The sequence below is a fragment of the Monopterus albus genome, unplaced genomic scaffold (genome assembly GCF_001952655.1).
Source record: "Monopterus albus unplaced genomic scaffold, M_albus_1.0 scaffold360.1, whole genome shotgun sequence".
NCBI lineage: Eukaryota > Metazoa > Chordata > Actinopteri > Synbranchiformes > Synbranchidae > Monopterus > Monopterus albus.
This window is the reverse complement of record NW_018128240.1, coordinates 115,727-138,655: the sequence shown is the minus strand read 5'-3', so window position 1 is coordinate 138,655 and position 22,929 is coordinate 115,727. Positions and strand designations below refer to the sequence as shown.

Here is a 22,929-nt window from a genome sequence, read left to right as displayed (position 1 = left end):
AAACCCTTTGGCTTAAAATAATTAATTTATTTACGGAATTATATATAACTTCACATCTAATGTACATTTCTGTCACAATTTCGCACAGAAATAAACTTGTATCCCTTTGTGTTTGAGTGTGTTACGTGTCGGGGTGAAAGCTGTGCGCAAACGGAACCTCCGGCGTCTCAATCGAAATTTTTCCTCTGGGAACGGACAGTGACATTAATTCTGAGGTAGATTTACTTCAGTATATTCAATAATCTCCTTCAAGAAACACCAGCAACAGTTTACAGTTTGCAGTTTACAGCCAGGGCTCTGCCTTCCAGGTTGTTGTAAGTGATCTGAGCGGGGTTCGTTGGATTAATCAATCGTTTCCATGTTCAACAGTGTCCAAAAGAACAATTTGCTTCCTCTGGACTCTGTGCTCCCCTGGCCCTGCTCTTTTAATTCAGTCAGTTTGTGCATATATATATATTAGACTATGCAATGTTTTGCTTGTCATTATCAGTTGTTATTTATTATTAGTTTTTAATTTTAAGAAATTAATTTTTATTCAACACGAGTCGGTGCGGTTCAGTGTGCATGTTGTGTTTTATAAACCTTTTGCAAAAGGTGGAAACGTTCAGGATAGACTTTAATTGAACTAAATAAAAACTCACTGCCATTTCTGCAAAATGTTTAGGCCTGTGTACCAGCCTATAAACTCCTAGTGGCATCACAAAGACAAGTGACGACAAGAAAAGTGTGAAATATATCACATCTGTTTCTGTATTGAAGCTGATGAAAGTCCTTATAGACGCTGGATACCTGTGCGTCAGCGCCGCTTTCTGACTGGATAAAAGTCTGTCAGTGGACGCCAGTGGCCTTCAAGGAACCCACATACGAAAACCAACACGACACATAGGCTGAAACGTGTTGTGACATATTTCTGATGGTTCCCCTCTAGAAACCCCGCGTTTAAGAGATACATATTCAGACAAATTTTAAATTAATTAAAGTAATTTCACTTTGCAATCGCGTTTCTCTCAGACCGCACCCTATTCTAAATTTACTCCACTTCTCATTTGTCATAATCGATTTATTTTCACTTAAATTTCAGCGCTATCAGATGCGGAAAACACCACCACACCAAGTCAGATAAACACGTTTTTTTTTCGGGGAGACAGTTGTTTTTGACACCGTGGCAACATCTGGTCTACAGTACCGGAGGGTGGCGACACCTAAAAGCAGAAATAGGACAAATATCAAACTCCTACAGTCTGATTTTGTGTGTCGAGCTGAAAACCAGGAGGAAACCGCAACAAAAACGTGTTTTCCTCCGCCATGCAACGTGTTTACATGTTGTCCTTTCTCTCGTTTTGCGCATCACTGCGCGTGCGCAGCGATTGTTCGGGTACAGTCAGTGATTTATTTAACTTATTTTCTTTAATGAGATTTGAGTCCAGAGTCTCTGAAGAGGTTTGGCTGATGGGGAGGGAGGGTCACTGGTTGAGCTCCAGAGCCCAGACCTGCTGCGGCCACCCGGTCCGGCCCTTCACCTTCTTCTCCGCTCCTAAAGAGTCCTGCAGGCCGTCGGTCTGTGGGAGGAGGGGGCACACAACAAAAACACCACATTATTATATTTAGTGAGTCACCGCATTTCAAAACTATTTCTTCTGGATCCGTGTCCTGATACCACCATACACCCCAGACTGGCCGTGCTCAGAGTCTGACTACACTGGAAGATATGGCACATGGTGTTTTCACGCTCCTGTTCACATGTTGGTAACTTCAGCGCACAGGGAAGCAGCCGGGGCCTCGCTGAAGTCGGTATATAGAAGTGAAACCCTGGTTTAAACATCACTTACTAAATACGTATAATATAGGCAGAAGGCTATTTTATATGTAATAGTCCAATAATTCAATCATTTATGATTCAAACTTAGAGTATACGTGGCACTACATGCATCTTTTGGAGGAAAACTTAATTTTTCTTTTTATTAAATAGAACCTTCACTTTTTATAGAAAATGGGATTAGCATCTATTATGTAGCCTTCTGTAGATGTTAGCATAATTTAAAAGTCGAATATATATTCTACCTGCTAGGTATCAGCTGCTGGAAATATTTTACGCATGCAGCGGTTTGCAGCTACAGTGTGTAAATGTGACAGTGCGGATCTCAGTGCGTGTGAAAATGTAAGGGTCTGAATACACCTAACTGTTAAAGTGACTTCACTAACGAGGTTGTGCGTTGATGTTAGGTTCTCTCTGCAAAGCCATAAGGCCCATAATGAATAATGTAGCTATAGTGAATTGGAAGTGACAGAAAATGCTGTGTTGCAGGTCTGTTGGCTAAACAGTGTAAATGAGCTAAAATATAACTTAACTGCTTCTGTTCAGGCTAAACATTGTATTAAAAACATGAAGTAAGCAGGGTTTAAATCTTAGCTAAATAATTATTAGGCTCTAATAAAAGACACCACACCGTTAAAATACACCTTTCTTTTTTTGGCTCTGCGTTTAAGGCCACTTTCCAAACCTCCAGATATTTTCCAGTGACTCATAATTGTAAATTAAGCAGTTATAGAAGCATATTTCTGTGTTGCAGTTATTTTGAAGTCACCCTGAAGGTTTTGGGGACACCTTCAAACTTACCAGATCCCGTTTTCTTTTCAGATCCCGGTTTTCAAATTTCTTAATTTCGGCCTTAAAGCCCTCCGTCTCCCCGGAGTCTTTGGCCAGGACGTCCATCAGGTAAGCGATGTAACTGGTCGCCAGGCGTAAAGTTTTAATTTTAGACAGTTTTGTGTCCGCCGGGACGTTGGGGATACACTCCCTCAGCTCGGCGAAAGCTGTGTTGATGCTCTCCGTCCTCCGGCGCTCCTTCTTCGGCCCCGACGCTCTCCTCTTCCCCATTCCCGCCTGGAGCCCCTCCAGCCGGGCGTCGTGCGTGGCTCCGGGAACTCCGAGCTCCGCGGCGGGGTAGGGCGCCTGGATCTGGAAGTCCGGTGGCACCTCGCCGTGGTTCACCACCCAGCTCTGGAAATAGGGCGCATCCTGATGACACCGCTGGACGAACGGGAAGGGCTCGTGCATCAGGTGGTGGTGATGCTGGTAGCCACCGATGAGGTTCATGTTGAGCGGGATAGCAAGTATGGAGGTTGCCGTGCTGGCCGTCGCCCTCGGTGTCTCTCTGCTGCTGCCCCAAAACGGTCTCTGCTCGGGGATCTACAGCCAACAGGACTCATTCAAGACTTAAATATGTATTCCCTTGAATTCATTAACGAGTCAAACCAAATGCAGCCAACGACTTCTTCAGCCTTGTCATTCTGAAAGCGACTTCAGCCGAGGCGAAAGGCCGCAAAAAGTTTATAATTCCAGAGAACTAATGTCGACGATGCGCTGGGCTCCGCTTGTGTTTCTGTCTTGCGATTGTTTCCCGAAGAGGAAGCTCTGATTTGCCCAAGAAATTTGACCCCGGTGAAGGTGTGAGGCCCCCAGGTTTATATGATTTGGATGTCAGCGTGGAAAGGAGGCAGCCAATAGAGGAAAGCGCCCACGATGGGAGGAGAGTCTGGAGAGGCTGCAATAACATGCGCCATGGTGCCATAATCTCACTGCACTAGCAGCAAATATCTGCATGTTGTAGCTGGTTTCTGGCTGCACAGATGTGCACATATGAGGAAAAGTTGGTTAACTCTCTCAGGTTTTGATCTGTTTTTTTTCCCAGTTTGAATGTTTTAGTTTTGGAGAAGTTTTACGCACGGAATTTATCTGCTAGGATGTAGCTGTTGAATTAGGCGCTGTTGTGATTCAGGGGTGTAAATGACCTTATTTTACGTATTTATTCAAGATCGATCATGTGTCTAAATGCAACAGGGGTTTCATTTTAGAAATATAGACGTATGAAGGTGCATGCATACATTTTAAATAAAAATAAATAAATAAAGAGAAAACAATTCACCACTAAAAAATTCTTGCTCTTGACAAAACAATTATTTGTGTCTTGAACTAAGACAAAAGCTAAACGTTTTGATAGATCAACGTCCTCATCTACTGTTGCACCGACTCCTTTTCAAGAAATGAAGGAATAATGAAAGACTTTATAAACTTCTGACAGTTTGTGTCAGTACTTTTTTGCTGCCTGCCATTAATTTACTCTGGAAGTATGAGATTATTTTTCTGTCACACTATCATCCATAGCCGTTTCAGCCTAATGATTGTTTAAACATTTTTCATATTTCGTAGACGCGTAATGATCGTTTTGTGCCGGGAATGGCTGATTTCAACAATATAACCAGAGTAAATAAGCCTGAGAAGATTTCATCCATCCCTCCTTTTCCAGTAATAACATTAGGTATATTTCCGACCTCAGATAAGTGTAAATGAGAGGTTTGATGAATTATTTGGTTCTGTTGGGACAGACGCAGTGCGCGGCCTTTTGTCAGCATACCTCAGCAGTATAAGGAAAAGGCCTGTAGCGGCTTTATCTCCGCATTAAGTCCCCACAGCTCCTCGAACACTAAACACATCATCTTATCTCCATCGCTTAAAAACATTATCCCATTACATTGCGTGACCTTGACGCTATTTAGAAACCATTTACGGCCGCGTCTTATCTAAATACAGCCATAAATCAGGAGGTGTCACCTTCCAGCAGGGTTACATGTATTCCATAAACGCTCTCCCGGCCTGTTCACTGTTTACAGCACGGCGGGTTGCAGCATAACTCACTGTCCCCCCGTCTCACAATAAATAATCATCAGTCACAACTTTATGTCCCGTATTTCACACGGATGTACAGAAGTCTGCACATGCGCAGGACTTTATGTTTCACCCTTTGTCTTCGTGTATTCTTTCATATTCTTATAATGTCGTAAAATTTCAGTTGGTGAATATAATGTTCATAACTTTGGCTACACGCTGTTTATTTGTTTGTTATGACATTACTTCAGGATTCCCACATTTTGCAGCTAATAGACTTTGTTCCAGTGACTACTTTGTTCGCAGGTTGGGTGACAAATGAAAGAAAAAACTAGAATAAAGTGAATAACTTTTTTTTTATTCCATGTTTCCAGAGCAGTGTCAGGTCTCCTGTGTTGGAGGGAGGAAACAGCGTCCTTCCATACCAGATTCCCACATTGTGTCCAACACTTTATTGTACTCCTTCAGCTGCAATCATTATCAACGGAATCTGTGTGGCTGTGTTGGTTGGACACAGTAAGGCATGTGAAGACGCCACCTTTGGCTCTGGAGAGTCACGGTCGCATTTTTTTACAATGTCTGGGAATAAAAAGATCGATCAGATCATCAATACAATAGTCAGCTGATTGATCAGTGACCCTGCTGTTTGGCTTTCCACTCATTTTCCTCGGGATTTGTCTTTAATTTTCCACCTTTTTAATCTTCTGTGCTATTATAAGACCATACTGCCTATCACTATAAATTATAAATATAAAGTACATTTTTGTAAATGGCATGTATATAGTGTGTATAGTTTTTAAATTTTTAATAACTTTAATAAACTTGATTATTTTTCAACCCTGGGTTATGAGTTGCTGCATTCAGATTTAAATGTTAAAAGGTTAAAATGTTAAAATGTATGACTGACTTATAAAATGAATTGTCAGTAACATCTTGGGAGCAGCGGTGGAGTGTTTTGTAATGGTACTATAATAAACTTTAATAATCTTATGTAAGAACAGAGAAAAATGTACAGCAAAGCAATAAAAATAAGAGAAATAACTGAGACATTATAAAGGAAAAGAGTCACATAGAACACCAACATTAATTTAGTTTGTGAATATGCAATTCTGATGAACTTGCATGAAAATGTATTAGAAGGAATTTAAACTGTGTCTGTGCAGCTTTAATACTTTTCACTTTGGATTACTCCTAAACCTAAACCCATCGAGCCCCTCAGGTGTGTTGTGGTGATTCTGGTATTACAGTGTGCAGAACTGTAGTATAATACAAAAGCTGTAATGTGAATGTAGTCTGATGTGTGCAGCTTTGGTTTTGAGCCTAAGAGAAGAATTTCACCAACTCTTGTAAAAATGAACAGGACAAACCCACAGTAAGCAAACCCCAGTGTGTTCTGTACACACAAACTACAATTTTGTTGAACATTTCATGCACAATATTACAAACCAATGTGCTTCACCGGTGTGTGACATGTTCCTAGTAACACATGAAACAATAGCATTAGGTTTTACAATATTTTTATGCAAGGTGGTGCTGCTTCTGAGCAGAATGGAGGCACATACTCCTCTCTGTCCTGCTCGCCACTCACATGTTACCTCTGCTGTCAGCATGAAAAACACCATGCAGCCTCCAGAAAGAAACCCTGACACTGTCGATTAAGACGTTCACTACACAGAGATGAAATGCAATCCTGGTCATAGTCCCACCCCCTCTTACTCTGTCTCTCCATCTCTAGTTCTCCTCCACATCCACTGCTCTCTCCATTCTTTCTCTCTCCATGCGGCTCTTTTCCTCTGACCTTCATCCAGAACTTTCCCTCGTTTTGATCTTTCTCTTGCCTCTTTTCTCTTCATTCGCTATCACTCGAGGTGCTGAAAGACCTGGGCTGCACTAATAGTCTCTTCATATTTTGCTATCAAACCCAGTTGACTCCAGTCATCTCTCTCTCCCCCTCTCTCTCTCCCCTCTTGTTGCAGGGGAAACATCCAAAATAGGTCATAAGGAGCCATCTTGGCCGTGTTATGAATTCTCCTCCTAATTGTTTGTGTCATCATGTAGATTTTTCAATAGACACTGCTTCCATGCTCTTCAGAGTGCTTACCCTCAACTCTACATTTTTAAACAAATATTCCCCCTCATTCAAAGGCAGACACGCTCAACATGGAAACCACTGGAGAGCTCGCTCAGCCCCAACTGTTTATCATACAGGGGCTCTTACAGTATATATGTATATCCACCTCTGGCGTGCATCGACGCCGTCACGCAAAGCTAATTAAACCCACTGGGTACAATTAGACATGGCAGCTCCTCCTCGTTCTGGGATATGTGGGCAAACTGGGTCACGTCATTGCAGTCAAGGAGTCCCTCAGAGGCCTGGTGCCTGATGGGAGAAGAAGCCCCACATAGGGCTGGATAAAGTGGCACCGGACAGGAAGATGCTGAGATGATCACTTTCATTGAATTTATCCTTATCCGACTCTGTTGTGTTGTCTTTGAGGCCAAACTGAGGTCAGGCCTCATCTCATCAAACCAAGAGAGTGATTCCTTAATATGCATGAGCATCTACTAATATGTGCTAGGTAAGGCAAAGTTATTTATATGGCACATGTTCATACACAAAGGCAATTCAAAGTGTTTAGCACAATGCACACAGATAAAACATTAGATTAAAACATTCCGTGCAAATTAAAAGCAACAATTACCTGATAGCACACAGTATCAACATGCAAGTGTAAATGCCTAGTACATTTAGGATGTATCACTGTACCTCATTATACTTGTACCCCTTTACTTGCACCAGAGGCCAATGTGCTGAAGCATCAGTGTCTGTACAGTCAGCTCTGCTGCCTGGTGTGTTTTGATAGTATTTTTGTCACCTTTTTATGTGCTCATGGCTGTGCGTGTGTGTGTGTGTGTGTGTGTATACATATTAAAAAGTTCTGTTTATAATTTAATTAGCTAATTATTCTTAATTGTTTAATTTTGTCCATTTATTTACTTTAAAAGTAAAATAAAAGTGATATTGTAAGAATAGAAATGTAATATTACTACAGTATGTAATCAAGTGTAATTTTATGTTATATCCCAGTACAGTGCAGGTAAATGGGATTTTATTTGTGCAGCTCAAAGTATTAAAAAAAGATTTAGTTGACGCTGGATAATCCACAGAACATCCTGTGTTGCAGTTTTCATAGGAACTATTTTCACCCAGTGAAACTGCTGACAGTGTTCTGTGAATTCTCCAGATTAACTGTTTATGGTAGTTTTTGAGACTACTGATAGGTTTTATTTAAAAACCTGGACAAAAATATCTCTAGAAATAAGTGACACGATCTGTTCCCTGTCTAATAATTTGGTTGAACTGCTCCTTTAAGAAAATCGGCTTTAAATGGTACATCGCAACAAAGTGAATGTGGTTTTTAATGGCCGTCTCTGCCCTTGTATCATTTTGTAATTCTCCACCTTTTAGCTGGATTGTTCTGTTTTATCATGCGACTTCCACATATCACATGTCCTCTGTAAAAAGCAGACACGCCGAGAGGTTCACATGTTTTGTGCCAGTATCTCCCTTCTCCTCTCTTGTAGATCGAGCTCTAGTGCAGCTGTTGTTGTTATTCCAAAGCAATGAACAGAATTTTCTAAGATGTAATTTAAACTGGTGCTGATGTCATCCAGACATCTCACATGTATTGTCTGCCTCATGTAATGTGACGCTGTTGCGACTTACCGGTCCGTGGTTCCTCAGCATTACTCTGAATTTACATGTTTGCAAAATGAACAACAAAGTTGCTATGACATCAGTTTAGTTCATTTTGGTTTGGGTTGGTGTAAGATGGGTTGTTTGGGTTTTTAATGTGGAGCAATGGTTCGGTGGTTACTTATAAAAAACACTCGTCCTGCGCTGTTTCAACCTCAGAATACTGTCTGAATAAAAGGGCTCCTTTTTGTATTGATGTACATTCAGGCTCTGTGCTGACTCTTCTCAAGCTACAGCTCGAGTAAACAGAGTTTATTGTTTGTCATTTGGGAGCTTTAGCAGACCATTGACTTTTACTACAGCTACTTCAAAACAACTTTTTCCCCACTTTCCAGTTTCTTTTATTATCTGGACACGGTGAACTCTCCAGTGCAGCTCCACCACGTTAGACGCAGCTTTCTTCTGTTATATATTGTCTTCTCTTCTGTCATCTGTCCATTGTTAAGTGATTGTCGTCTCCAGGAGCGTCTGCTCTCAGCTCTCTTTGGTCATCTGCATCTCAAAGCTCCAGAAACCGTCATCTGGCTGCTGTAATTCTGCCCGTCCTCAGCCCATAAAGATAAGAGCAGGATGGCTGGAATGTGCAGCAGAGAGGTGACAGTGACGAGTTGAGCGGACGTAAACTGACATCAACTCCAACACTTTCTGTAACTACCTTTTACCTGTCTTTGTTTATCTGACGAGCCAGTGAAACACTTTTTATCAGTAATGACTGGGTATGTTTTATATAAATGAATGTCGGCTGTACTCATCAGGCTGTTATAAAACTACAGTGATTTAAGCTATAAACAGTTCACGACTGTTCTAACACTTGCTGCTGCTTTGGCAGCTCTTCCCTAACAAGGATGTCTCCTTTGCTGTGCTGACACTGGCTTATTGTTTCAGCAGAGGTTTTTGTTTAATTAAAGAAAAGATCAAAAACTTACATCAGCAACAGGAAAAAGCAAACAGAGCAGATCTTATATTGTTTGACTAACTGGATTTTTGGGCGGTGTAGTACAAACAAGTCAACCCCAGAGCCGTTGTTGAACATTTTCTCATTTTGTCCTCAGGCTGTTGTTTTGTGCAGTCATCAACAGCCGACGATGTGACACAAACATTTTCATTTCTAAATCCTAATACACATATCACTTATTATATGCAATGGACAGGTCAGTTAAGGATGCAACAGTTTCAGCCATAACATCAAAAAAATGAAACATAAATCTAGACCCAAAGATCATGGCTGTCCCTCCACGGGTAGATCAGCGAGGTTACAACTGTGATTATCACCTGTAGATTAACTCAGACATATTCAGTTTTCAATGAAATGAAATAATGGAAAAATGCAGATTGTCACATTAGAGAAACTGGAACTGGAAAATTGAAAAAAGACTTAAAATAATCAGTTAATTTCTAATAGTTTCAGCAATACAGAGGTCACCATAACCATCTCTGTCATGCACAGGGAACATTTTAAGCTCCGATCAGGAAATGTTAACAGTGTAAAACTGTGTGTTTCTAGACATCTCAGCGATAACTGTTTCATCGTTTACTCTGCTGAGCAAGTTTTTATTTTTTGTGAAGCAGAATGGAGCCACATGTTATGCCAACATGAGCCGTAAGTGCAGAAACTTACAGTCAAATAATCTCATTGAAAATGTAATCACTTATTTTGGCAATCAATTAAAATACTAAACATCTTCCTGTTTTGTTTTTCATATACAGAAAATGAGATTTTTTTAAATGGTTTTTGTAGTGTTATTTAGGGCAAAAGTAATTTTAAGATGCCACTTCTGAGCAGGAAGAAGAAAACGAGAGTCGTTTGCTATTATTTTAGGTCTTAAAGACAAAATGATTATTGAAAGAATAACAAAACAGAAGAGTTGACAATAATTTTTTTTTGCAGAGATATAATTCTTTAAAGCAGGAGTTAAACCACCAGGAGATGTTATTCAGTCTCAAATGTTGCCAGAAAGCTGCACTTATCCATGTTGATCCTCACTTTAAACTTACATTGGTCAGAGACATCAGCCTCCCACCTACACACACACACACTCACACACACACACACACACACACACACACACACTGAGGTCCCATGCTCTGGGTCCGTGGACCACCGGCAGGTCGGCCTCTAATGATTTCACAGCAGCAGATTTAACAGAGGGTGGCTGTTCTGTGTCAGACGACCCCAGAGGGTTTAGAAAGGCTGGCAGTCAAAACACGGGCGTTCAGGTTTGACCCTGAGATATCTTGAGGTGGAGGCAGTTCAGAGAGCGACTTAACGCTGAAGAGGCTGCAGCGCTCCACTGTTACATACTGGAAAAAGACATTTATAACAGCAAACAAGCTGCATCCACTCCTGGTCTGACCTATGAGCATTTCTGTACATTTTTACATCACGTACGTTTAAATGTTGAAATCTTTTTTTTTAATTCCGGCCTACAGGTCTGAAATAAATTCATCAGTGTCCATCCAAATGTTACTTTTAGCTTCAGCTATTTATAAATGCTGGATGTTTTTATTTGTCTCTCAGTTATAATACACATATAGAGAAATGCATCACGTGGAGCCGTGTGAAGGCTGTTGTGTATTTTAGGACCACTGTGTGTTGCTGGTGAGGTCTTTGTGCTTGGTAACATAATTGCCCCTCAGGCTCTTAATGACAGGCACAGCTAGTTAGAGTCCCCGCTTGTCCATTCATACTTCGCTCTGGCCCCCTCGCTCTCCTGCTCATTAAAACAGTGAATGGGCCACAGATGTGGAGACACCCATTAGTTTTACCTGGAAGGCGCTTTGGAAGGGGTGACTTTAGGAAGCGACGTTAACCACTGGGGTGAGGGCTGCATTTCTCCACTGGGGCCACCCAGACTAAAAATGCCTGCGCTTATGGTGGCGTAAGGAGATGTTCATCCGCTGACAGATTCTGCCTGCTGCAGGTAGAGAAACAATATGCTGTTTCCAAAGTCCTGCAATGACTGTTGGCCGACAAACATTTCTTTTAACTGTAGTCCTCCCACCCCCCATGTCCTAATCCTCAGATGAGTTTATTAGAGGAAGAATCACAAATGCTTAAAGAATAGTATTAGGGTCATTTCATCCACCAGAAGTATTGTATGCGCCCTTCACCTACACACTTTTTGTGGATCTGGGTCTGTTTCTCATGGCCTAAAATGAGCGACAAGCTTAAAGCTATGCAAAAACAATAATATGCCAGACAGTTCACCAAGCATCAGTGTCAGATGCCACTAATGCAAAATCACAATCATATACAAAGTCCTTCTCAAGGGGCAGAGACTGTCATGGCACCAGATTAGTGACCATAGTATTGGGATGACATGGCCACTCAAAGGCTGGGTGTTGACATACTTTTGTGTACACTGAAGTAGTTGAAGACACAGCTACACCCCTGCCCTGTTGCCTCTGATGAACACACGTTAACTGATGTGCACAATTAAAGCTTCAGAATCAGTCAGTATGCTCTGGTCTGCCCCCTGTGACTGTCCTGTTTTACCTGCCTGACTTTTCTACCAACTGTCATTCCCCATCCCATCCCTAGCTGTCCCTGGATTTTCCCTCCAGCTCTGCTCAGCACACCTGTTGCCTATGCAGTCCACACCTGTGCTGATTGGTTTCCTCTGGTGCCTCATGATTCCTGCCACCCCTCACAGACTGTGGCTCTGCCTCAGGTGTTTCCTGCTCGGTGTTACCGCCCTGAACCTTGTAAGTGACCAGTTCATTCAGTAAACATTTTAACCTTACCTGCCAGCCTGTTTTTGTATTTGGTCACATAGACGTTTTCTATCCCTGATCTGAGAAGTGCCCGATGAAGTGACCAATCAGCGCAGCTTTAGTGTTTTGAAAATGTAACACAGTTCATTTACTCATGATTTTAGTTTGTGTGAAAAATCAGCCTTGTGTGTTACATGAATAGAGGGATGTTCATTTTTTATGCAAGTAAGTATGAATCCGCCATGAGATCAGGCTTGATTAGTGAGTTTCAGAGCATTATTGGCTACATCAGGAAATTTATCTTTACTTAAACTCAAATCCTGAAATGTGTCCTGCCAGAAAGTGTTTATGCAAAAGAAACGCAATGAGTAAGAGGCACTGCAGCAGTGTATCACTAGGTGCATATATTACTGGCCTATATTTGCTCTGGTACAGTTTTCATTTGCTTTGAAAAGTGTTTTCTGCATTTTTAAGAAACATGCAAACTGTGAAGTGAACAAAGGATTTAACAGTGTGATAAAAATGCATTGTAGTAGTTTTACAACTGTCACACAATCCTTTAACAGTGTGATTTCTTTCACCTGGAGATGTTAGAACAGGTCAGATTTGGAATCAGAAAGGGTTAACGTAACACATCCTTGTTTCGAGTGCAGCTCGGTCAGGTTTCTTTCCATTCGTCTCAGCTGTGTCGAAACTCTTTCCTATCTGTAAAGCTCCTAAAATAGCCTCGCAGCTCTGTGTCCCAGCCAGCATCAGGCCTCATGATAGTGTCAGATCAGCCTGTGGAATGCAGCGACAAACTCTCAGCCTCAGATTGGATGCTTATCACAGCAACCTGAGCTCTGATTGGATGCTTATCATAACCGTATCCTGTTGTTGGCTGATAGAATGACCTTTACAGTATCAGTGGCAGGATGCCATCAGGGGGCGAGGCGGCTGGGACTGGACTTTCCCTGGTACTTTTTCACACCTCTGGGTTCCTTCTCTAGACCTGAGACCCAAATAAAGTACTATTCATAAGTTGCATGGCTTTGCAGCTGTAGCCTGTCACATCATAAAGTCACCTCCTGCTCTGAGCCACTGTGTTAAACATACGGACAGTACACCCAGGATAACAAGGGCAGTCATTCCATTTAGATGCAGTGAAACTGGACAATCAGTCTTTTCTCTGGGCTGTGGAACCTATGGAAATAAGGAGCTGCACAACTTACTGCATGTACTTAGACATGTATTCATTAATGCTCTAAACTTAATATAAATGTGGTAAAATAGGAGCTTGTTTTGCTGTCAGGAGGTTTCTGTTGCATTTTCTCATGTGGAACATGTCCACGTCAGTTTGTCCAAGGGCGAGTGGAAACCATGAGCAGGTCTTTGAAAAGATGATTTTGTGCTTAGTTATCACTGGTGTTTTAAGAGAAAGAGGCAACACTTTTTATCATTTTAATGGCCTTGAAAAGGGAAAAAAGCACTGCTGGTGCTTTGAAACACAACCACGGGCCATTTCATCCAGGTGTGGTCCAGGTCTCTGATACCTGCAACATGTGTGTGGGAGAAAACAGGTCATCGCATACAGTATGTGTTTCAGTATGTGCATTATTGCACCTACAGTTGCATTTGTAACACAGTTGTGTATATCTGGATGAAGTGTTGAGCACATAGCAGTGTGTGTTCATTAATCTTATAGAGACAAAGCAACACACTGCAACTCTGTTTTCTGGATTTCTTCAAAATCTCTTAGACCTGCAGGAAAAAAATGTGTCAACACTTGAGATTACTTGTGAGTGTACATGCCTTTAATATGTTGTGTGGGTCTTTTTTTGTGTCATCATTGTGAGGACATTTTAGCAGCTCCTCACAACTTCAAAAAGCTTTTTGAAGGTTGGTCCAGACTTGGCTTTAGGGATCAGGCTTTGGTTAGGTTTAGGTTAAGGGTTGGGGTTGCACATAAGTGGTGATGGTTAAGGTTAGGCTAAGGCTAAGGGGCTAGGGAATGCATTATGTCAGTGGATATAATGCATTGTGTCCCAGGAATGTGCAGCATTCTGTAAGCTCAACCTGTCTTTAATTTACATTTTAAAACCTGTGTTGTATTTATGTTGCTGTCACTGATTGATCTGGAGCTTCTGCTTTGAGACAAACAGCCTGTACAGTGACCAGAGCCTTTACATGCCGTTCATCTGTTGTTTGCTGCTTACACAGTTTGTCTGAAGTTTCTCAGTCATCCAGGAGAAGCAGTAGGTTAAAGGGTCTGACGGACTGCAGCCCTGACTGCTCTCATTGATTGCCTTGGGGTTACATTACCACCATTTACTCCTGACCCAAGCAGTGACTTTGTATAAGTGACTAAAAGTTGAAAACTTGTGGGGCATTCAGCTCAGTGAAAAGGTCAATTTGAGTCTTGGTGGTTCTTCAGAGCCTAAAGGATTGTGACAGTGACCAGGCAGAAGCCGTGTGTTGGGCCAGGCTGTGGTCAGACTGAGTCTTTGGAACATGAGGAATTCACTTCAGTACAATTCAGTTTTCTTTGTATAGCACCAAATCACAACAAAAATCAAAACTTTACAAAGTAAGGTCTAGACCTGACTGTATTAAAAACAATCCCCCTGAGCAGCACTTGGTGACAGTGGGGAGGAAAAACTCCCTTTAACGGAAGAAACCTCAGACAGACCCCGGCTCTTGGTGGGCGGCCTTCTGCCTCGACCAGTTGGGGTGAGTGGATAGAGGAGAGACAAAAGAAGAAAAGCAACAAGACACAACAAACAATGAAACACTGGACAGGTTGATGTGGCCAGTGCCTGCTCATCAGAGACGTAGAGCTCCAGAGCCAGGATGACCTGCAGATAGGTACAGGGAGAGAGGAGAAACACAGTTAGTGACGGGTAGTGGTGGCGTATAGATAAGACTAGTGGAAGTAGAGAGGAGAAGTGGATTGTTATGCAGAAGTGGTTTGAGACATTTTTATGACCATTAAAATGTGTTGTCCTGAAAATTCAGTGTAAATGGTGGTTTTTTATGAAAACTACAAACTTTACACCTTTACACCTTTGTACACGTTTGTTACGGTGTTAATTTTGAGGAATTGTATATTAGCTCTTGTTAAACTGTAGTCATTTGATTTTTGCTAGTTTCAATCAACAAACTAAAAACACTACAGTCTAGTTTTCATCATTTCTGTCCTGCATCGCTATTAATATTTTTGTTTGTAAAGCTTTTTGAGGCTGCAGCTGTCGCCTTCGTTGTTGTGTACAGTTACCATGGTTACAGGTGTTTTTGTTGTGGAAAATGCTGTTTGTTTACAGACAATGTCCACGTCCTTCTGCTTTGATTAAGTCACATTGTAACAAACTTACTGGGTTCAGGTGGAGACGAAGCTCAGTCGTCAGGCAATGTTCACAGAGTTCTGTTTCTTTAGCCAACATCTAGAGGACGACTCAGATGGTTGATTGTCAAATGGACAAAAAATACAAGTTAAATCTCTTACCCTTTTATAAATGTCTGCATCTTCACAGCTGTTTTTTTTTCTGCATCAGTGGATTGTAGATGAATCTAGTTCATAAACTCGCTTTTTCCAAGAAGCGCTAACATCAGACGACAGAGACAGAACGTTACTGAATGTAAGATGCTTCTTATTAACAGAAGTTCAAAGGGTCAAGCAGCTAAATCAGCCTCTGAACAAGAGTGATTTCGGTTTATCAGGGGCAGCAGTTTGCGATTCCAGCGATGTAGCAGGTCGCAGATTAAGGATTTGTGTTCAGACGGTCGGTACTCCATCCACTCGTCTATTTCACGTTACTGTTTGACTTTGATTCATTATTCTCTATTTGTTTATTAGCACTGCTTTGACACATGAAACATGGATTTTGGGTAAATCACTTAAATATATTATTGGTGTCTCAGAGACAGAACGTACTAGCAACACACATCAGAAGTGAAAATCAAAATAATATAGTAAAGTTTGTCAAAGACCTCAACTTGAAACAGTTAGTGGTGGTTTTTCCCATTCACTCCAGTTTATTTTGGTGCACTCATTAGAAGAACTACAGCTTAAAACACTCAGCACTGACTTTAAGACTCAGAGGTTTCAAGAGAACATCCATAAACATTATTAACCAGTACCAGGAGATGTGAATGTAGCTGTGGGTGGCACAGAGCGCTGCCTCCTGTTTGTTCCTCACTAAATGCTTTGGCAGAAAGACGCAACAATCCTCTACACTGATAATGTTACGTGTCATGGATAAAATACTCTAAAGATCATTAGTGCTACTTTAAATTACACCTAAGTCGTGGTTGACTGCAGAACTGCGGGGTGTAATTCTGTGGCTGGGACATAAATCTGACCATGACTGCTTTGTGGCTGCACAGGTCAGTTCTCCTGTGGGAACGGGGAGATGAGAGACTCGAGGTCAATCTGGGCTAAGCCCCGCTGGTGCCAGCGGACCCCCGGTTCCCCCGACAGACCCCGAGACAGTGCTGACATCAGACCCAGGTCAAATACTGAAGAAGTAATGACATCAGGTAAGTTTTCACTTCATGCTAACAGATTGACTTTCAAATAGTTTCCTGTAAACAACGTTTTCTGTGAGGAAAACCAAACGCACACGGAGCCCCACAGGAGGCGAAAATAAACCAGTGTGTTGTCAACGTAGAAACGTGCACATCGAGAGACAGCAAAGCAGGTGAGCGTCTCCACCTGGAAAGAAAATGTAGGTTTTTTTGTCAGGCTTATATAGTTGATATCATCAAATTATGTGTCATTATGTGTCAAAACGTACATTTGTGATGTGACACTATATCCAAATTACGATTGTTTGATGTAAATAAACAGCTATAATTTAAAATAAGCCATTAAAAACATAAAATGTAATATTAGGCCAAATGTGTGTGTATGAAAGAGCAGGTCACGGCCACATATTTGCAGCAGCATTGTTGGTAATAGTTTTTATTTCCTGTGTTGTTGTACTATATTTTTGATGTTGGGACGGGTTGTAATCCCATGTGAGATGTTTTCTAACTAGTTGGAGAAAAAGGCTCCAAACATCTAAAATGTCAAATTTAAACTCAGCTGCGAGAATCTGATCCTTTTGTTTGTACCAAATCTTTTGGTTTTGTCCAACATGACAAAGAAGATGAAGCTCAAAAACTGTTTAGGACACTGTAAGGTCAAATTTCTGACCTTTCATGGACTGAAATTTTAATTGATTTGTTAAGAAAATAATCAACAGATTACTCGCTATAAGAATAACAGACCACAACCAAAGGAGTGACTCTTGCTTAATGCTAATGGGAGAAGGTGTTTCTCTGTCTGCAGATACTTGTTTGTGATTTCCTACATTTCCCAGACTGACTTTTGAACTCAGATAGAGAAATATGCTGGTGTGGAAATTGATGACTTACATGTATGACTACACATATACATTACACTTAATCAAAACTGTTTAGTTTCTTTCAGGGATGTATATTTCATAGAAAGATGTCAGATATTAACCACTGGCGGTTTAACATGATGAGCATCTGATGGAGAGTTTGGAGTTCATGAAATTTTGTGAGAACCTGTTGAGAGCAGAGACGAGTCTAGTCAGACTGAGCGCAGGGTTTGGGAGCTCTGCTAAGGCGCGATCCCGCCGCTCTCTGCGCCATTTTCCCATTCCCCTGCTTTTCCATGTCGACTTTGCTCTGTAGCCTCGCTCCTGAGGAAAAACAGACGCCTTTAGACTGTGTACACGTCCATACCCCACAAAATAAAACAGTATGCAATATAGTTTTTGATTCGGCATGTTGTGACTCAGATGTTTCCATGTAGTGAGTCCAGCTCCACAAATCTTTGCCAGTTTTTAGCAGTGATAACAGCTATTTGATTTGTCCTCTGCAAAACACATTGTACTCTAATCCAATCAAAGAGCAGCCGCAGAGAGTAAGACATCATCTTTGCCTTGTGGAGATTTCCGTTCCCTCTCTCCTTGCTTGGCCATGCTGCCTCATCTGGACGGTCCCTCCTGTGGATCGTCCGGCTCATCGCAGCCTTATGCAGGATGACAAGCTATAATTTGGTGTACACATTTACCTCATTTGCATGAGAAGCGTTTGTGCTGCCTGCCACCGAGCCGAACGAATTACGCCGGCGGTTATTCTCCATCTAAATAAAGGCAGGCTAAACTGTGAGTGATGCTGGGAAGTGAGGGAGTAGCTCATTACAAGAGAGCAGCTTTTGTTGTGAGTAACGTCTGTGGTTTGTTGATGCTGCCATTGTGACTGGTAAACAGTCTCATCCTGGCCACTGACCAGATGACAAGCAAATCTATGAGGCAAAAATCACCTAAATGACAGAAACGAAACGTTTTCAGAGACTGAAAGACCGATACGAAGTGATTCTTCCTTTTGAATGGAAACGTGCTGCTCTGTCACTTCAAGGGCAAGTAAAAGGCCTGCACTCAAGTACATAAATATTAGCATCAAAATATACTCGGAGTACCAAGAGTAAAAGTACTCATTATGCAGAATGGCACATTTCACATTAATGTAAATCATATTATTGGATTATAATGACTGATGCAGCTGGTAAAGGTTACCTTATATACTTATACTGTACTTTACATACTGCTGGGTAGCATGTGAATTTCCCACCAGGGAAAGTTTGATGATTATTCTGTATTTAGTTTTATTGATCTGATTCTGAAAAAGAATTAAAGTGATCAGACACATGTAGCACAGTAAAAAAAAGTACAGTATTTGTCCCTGGAATGTAGTGAAAGTCAAGTATGAAGTACAGATACCTCAAAACTGTACTTAAGTACAGCACTGAAGTAAATGTGAATATAACAAACAAAAAAGACTAAACTAGATGTTTACCCGAAACATTTATATGTCATCCACGAATGTTTCATACAGATAAAGATTAAATAAACACCAGTACAATTTAAGTTGGTGACGAGCTGAGATTTTTGGCTTGCAGCAAGCTGCTTCTTTATTTTATATTTATATCTTTCCAACTGAGATGCAGTTTGACGCTTCACTTCAAGATGAGTCAGGACAAGTCAAGTTGATTTCATTTATGTGGCTTCACTCAAATGTGTCTCAAAAGGAAGCCTACCACAAAAGCCACTCACAGTAAATGATAAATCGCCAGATTTACGCACAGGATTCATTAAAAATAGACACAAAGGCACGCTTCAACACTATACAAGAAGCAAGGAAGCTCCACACAGATTTGTCATTTAGATCTGCTGAACAAACTTGTGTTAATCAGAAAAATTCCTTTTGGAGACGGGGTACAAGAGCGAGCACTCGTCTTCCAAAAGTAACAGGTTTTAATACAGGTAAATATCAATATAAACCAAATGTCTTTACAGATACAGAAGTCTTTTAATAACTTGAAAAAGCCACACTATCTTTGCTTCATCACGTTACACATTCAGAGGTAGTAAGTCTGTTGTTGACAGAAATGACATAGAACTACAAAGAAAAAGAGAGATACAGGAACACACTCACAAGCAACTGGTCCGTAGCCTCGTTTTGTTTAATGTGTCTCCGGCTCATTTCTAACCAAATTTTGCGCTTGAATTTCTCCAGACTTCTGTGAGCGTGAGAAGACAGAGCTGCACACAAGACCAGATCTAGAAATGAAATCCTTCCTCCACCCTGACACGATTATTATAACCCACCACATAACATGAGACTGTCTGGCACTCGATCGTAAAGTGCGTGTTGAACGATACAGCAGTCTGTGGACACCTTCCGCCTCAGACTAAATATTGAGCAACAGCAGTTTCTAGCAGCAGGATGCCATACTGAGAAGAGGGAAGAGATCCTGGCTGCTCCTGCTCCACTGTTCTCGCCCTGAATGAGTGAAAAAGTTTCACCTAAAAAAAAAAAGAAGACATGACACCTACACTTAATCCACCTGAAATGCAGCTAAATGATCAATACTCAGGTCTTGACACATGAACCTCTAGTGTGCATGTGCCTGGTACAGTTTGAACTCTAAAGTAAACTTTGCACCTGTTAGTTTGTCTAGTTTAACTGTTTGCTGTGATAGAGACCAAAATAAATCCAACCACAGGACACTGACATGACCATGTTGTTGGGAGCATAGTCTCACATTTTAAAGTCCATGAAAATGACCTCTCCTGATGTTTTTAAAATCATTGTATCAAGTTATTTTGCTCTTACAGTTCAAGTTGTAATAGTCATCATACTGTACATCTGTGCATGTCTAGCCTGTAAAAACATTGGAAATGTTGCCTTTTCCCTAGATATATACACTAGATGCCACATGAGCCACTTCTGTCTATTACTGTTCTGCGTGACCACGGCCACCGTGTTGCCAGGGGCGATGTTGTGCCTCCTAATGCATATATGTGTATGAGGGCAGAAGGTCTATTCACACTCAAGCTGTTTGGTTTGTTACAAACCCTAGAGATGTAGTTATGATACAGCATGTTGGGTTAAATGAGAAATGCAGACTTTCATATCAAAACACTTCATCTTTTGCAGACTATTTATATAATGTAGAACATACAAGATCAAATGCCTATTATGGCAGGCTACACAGTTCCTCATTTACATTTTATTTACGTGCGGGTTGTGCAGACTTGCAGTTTGACAGCCACATATTCTGATAAACCAGCCTTACAGATGTGTGCAACTCCAACAAGAAATAAATCAGAGCTGCATTAATTGCCTACAGAAACACTGAAGCACATATACATAGTCTGGAAACGTAAAAACTAACGGGATCACTCCTTCCTTTAAACACGCTGTCTGTTCAGTCCTGTCCCAGGCTGCTGATGACACTGGGCTCAGTGTCCTGTCTCCTCACTGCTGCTGTCCATGTATTTCAGTGGACTTTTCTGGACCGTATACACATGTTACGCAATACTGTGTGCTTTTATAGCTAATGTTTCAATACAAACACAGGTTACGATATATCATGTTAGCGCCATGAAACGGTTTAAAGTAGACATTTTAAGGCTACGTCACACATTAATTGGTACAGTCATATGTCTGATTGAACAATATAATTTCCAGTATCTTACTGATGTAGGCCTATTATTTTTTTAAAAACACAGTTTCTTTCTTCACTTGATCGTTAGCTGGTTTAACTTGGTATCAGCAGTCTCATTAGCTGATTATTTTATAAGAAAGATCAGTAAACTGTTGTAATACATCATCACACTTGTTAAAATGAAATAGTGTAAGATAACTTCTTACATGTGAAACCTTATTCTCTGTTGTTTGATTCGAGCATTTTTTTTTAGATCGCAACATCCAAATGCACAGACGTCATATCTCTGGTGATAGTTTTGGAAATTTTGGAGGTTTACTGACACAAAGAGATGTTTACATTTTTAGATTATGCATGTTAATTTTTCAATGCTGGTGGTGCAGCAAAGGCTTTGAATTCCCAGTTTGGACCATAATTATTTTCAAAATATTTCACAAAGTCTGGTTGGTGGCTAGTCAACAACCTCTGTGATGGGTGGAGTTCCAGTGGGGGTGGCTGGGACTCATAACCTCGGTATTTCTGAAATCTTGGCCATGCCTTTCAGTATCAGCTGGTGAATCACACACACAAGGTTTGAAATGCACAGCTTAAAAAAAAAAAAAATGGATTAAAGCCAACGAGTCAAACCTCAACAGAAAAACAGTGTGGCATGAATTCAACTCTCCAACTCTGTTCATGATGTCGGAGACAGATTTGATTTCTTTTTTTTCTTTGAATGAAAGTTTTGGTCAACCTACGAATAAAAAGCTGTGTGTTGAAACACACAAACCATGAGGATCATTCCTTGACTCGTGACTCTGTCAAACTCCTTCCACCTCTGTGAGCAGTCTCCCACCCTCCCAACCATCTTTGTTTCAAATCCACTAAAACACTTCTGCACAGGTCTGATGTTTAACCAGTTCACATGTTGAAGAACACATTTACTCCTTAAATGTCGAAGGAGGCCGACGTTTGCATTGGACTGTTTGGTTTAGGATTAAGGTTAAGTCATTGTTTCTTAAACATTCTTGTGCAGACATAACTGAACTGTGCACGATGTCTGCTTGTGCATTTCTCTTCAGTCTGTCAGAAAGACCGCAGTGTCCTGTTTTGATTTATTTCCTAAATCTGTAATGTTGAAATTGAAATGTTAGTTCCATAATGTTCAGCAGTAGCAGATTATTGGTCTGTTCTGTAGCTTTGTTCAGAGCTGTGATGAATCTATAATCTATAACTTTGTTTTCCTGCTCGTATGTGCGTTTAAACATGGTTAATTGTGACTTCAGTAAGCTGTCGGATGTGCAGACGCTACGCTGCACTGCTACTCGCAGGCGAGGTTGCTGTGCCTGATGATGTTGTTTCTTAGTTAACAGGTAGTGTTTCTACTGGCTCAGATTTAGTGCAGGGACCTCTGCTCTCATATCTATGCATGCATGTGTGTGCAGGTATGGCTGTGAGCGTGTGTTCATCTCCTGCATGTGAAAGTGTCTCATCTCTTTGAGCCTCCTCATAAGAGTTGTACATTATGTATTGTTTATTAGTGAGGAGGATTACAGCATTCTGGGCCCTATAAGCCATTCTCAGTTTTAGCCAAAGCCCCTGCCTCCTGCTCAAATCTGTGACCCGTCACCAAGGCCCGAACTCTGAACCTGCGAGCCTTACTTCATCTGTGAAAACTAAATAACAATCCAACCTCCCCCAGAGCAGCTCAAGTGCCCCCGCCCGGCCCCGGTGGAGATGGGGCGTGTTGTTTTACAGCGCGATCTGTCTTGTATGTCTCAGGCCAAATCCTATTTTTACGGCTTGCTTATA

At 41.2% G+C, this 22,929-nt stretch overlaps 1 protein-coding gene and 1 long non-coding RNA gene across 3 annotated transcripts in view; one reads left to right on the top strand and one right to left on the bottom strand.

Annotated features, from left to right (window-relative positions):
- Nucleotides 1-1,135: 1,135 nt before the first annotated feature.
- On the bottom strand, nucleotides 1,136-3,549 carry LOC109975056 (heart- and neural crest derivatives-expressed protein 1). Its single transcript, XM_020625576.1, has 2 exons — nucleotides 2,618-3,549; nucleotides 1,136-1,559 (listed from the first exon to the last, which is right to left on the bottom strand). Exons 1-2 carry the CDS (start codon nucleotides 3,095-3,097, stop codon nucleotides 1,464-1,466), a joined length of 576 nt encoding a protein of 191 aa, XP_020481232.1. The 5' UTR covers nucleotides 3,098-3,549; the 3' UTR covers nucleotides 1,136-1,463.
- Nucleotides 3,550-11,967: 8,418 nt separating this feature from the next.
- LOC109975059 (uncharacterized) overlaps nucleotides 11,968-22,929 on the top strand; it is a 50,004-nt gene continuing 39,042 nt past the window's right edge. The window contains exons 1-2 of one of the 2 annotated variants that reach the window (XR_002277075.1): nucleotides 11,968-12,128; nucleotides 16,500-16,652. This is a non-coding gene — a long non-coding RNA (uncharacterized LOC109975059). The other variant, XR_002277076.1, reaches the window with a different exon arrangement.

Bases quoted from the DNA above. Each gene is read 5' to 3' on its own strand.
- LOC109975056 (XM_020625576.1), bottom strand. From the start codon at position 3,097: ATGAACCTCATCGGTGGCTACCAGCATCACCACCACCTGATGCACGAG. The intron at 1,560-2,617 runs GTAAGTTTGAAG...CTCCTCCCACAG, and splicing joins TGAAAAGAAAACGGGATCTG to ACCGACGGCCTGCAGGACTC.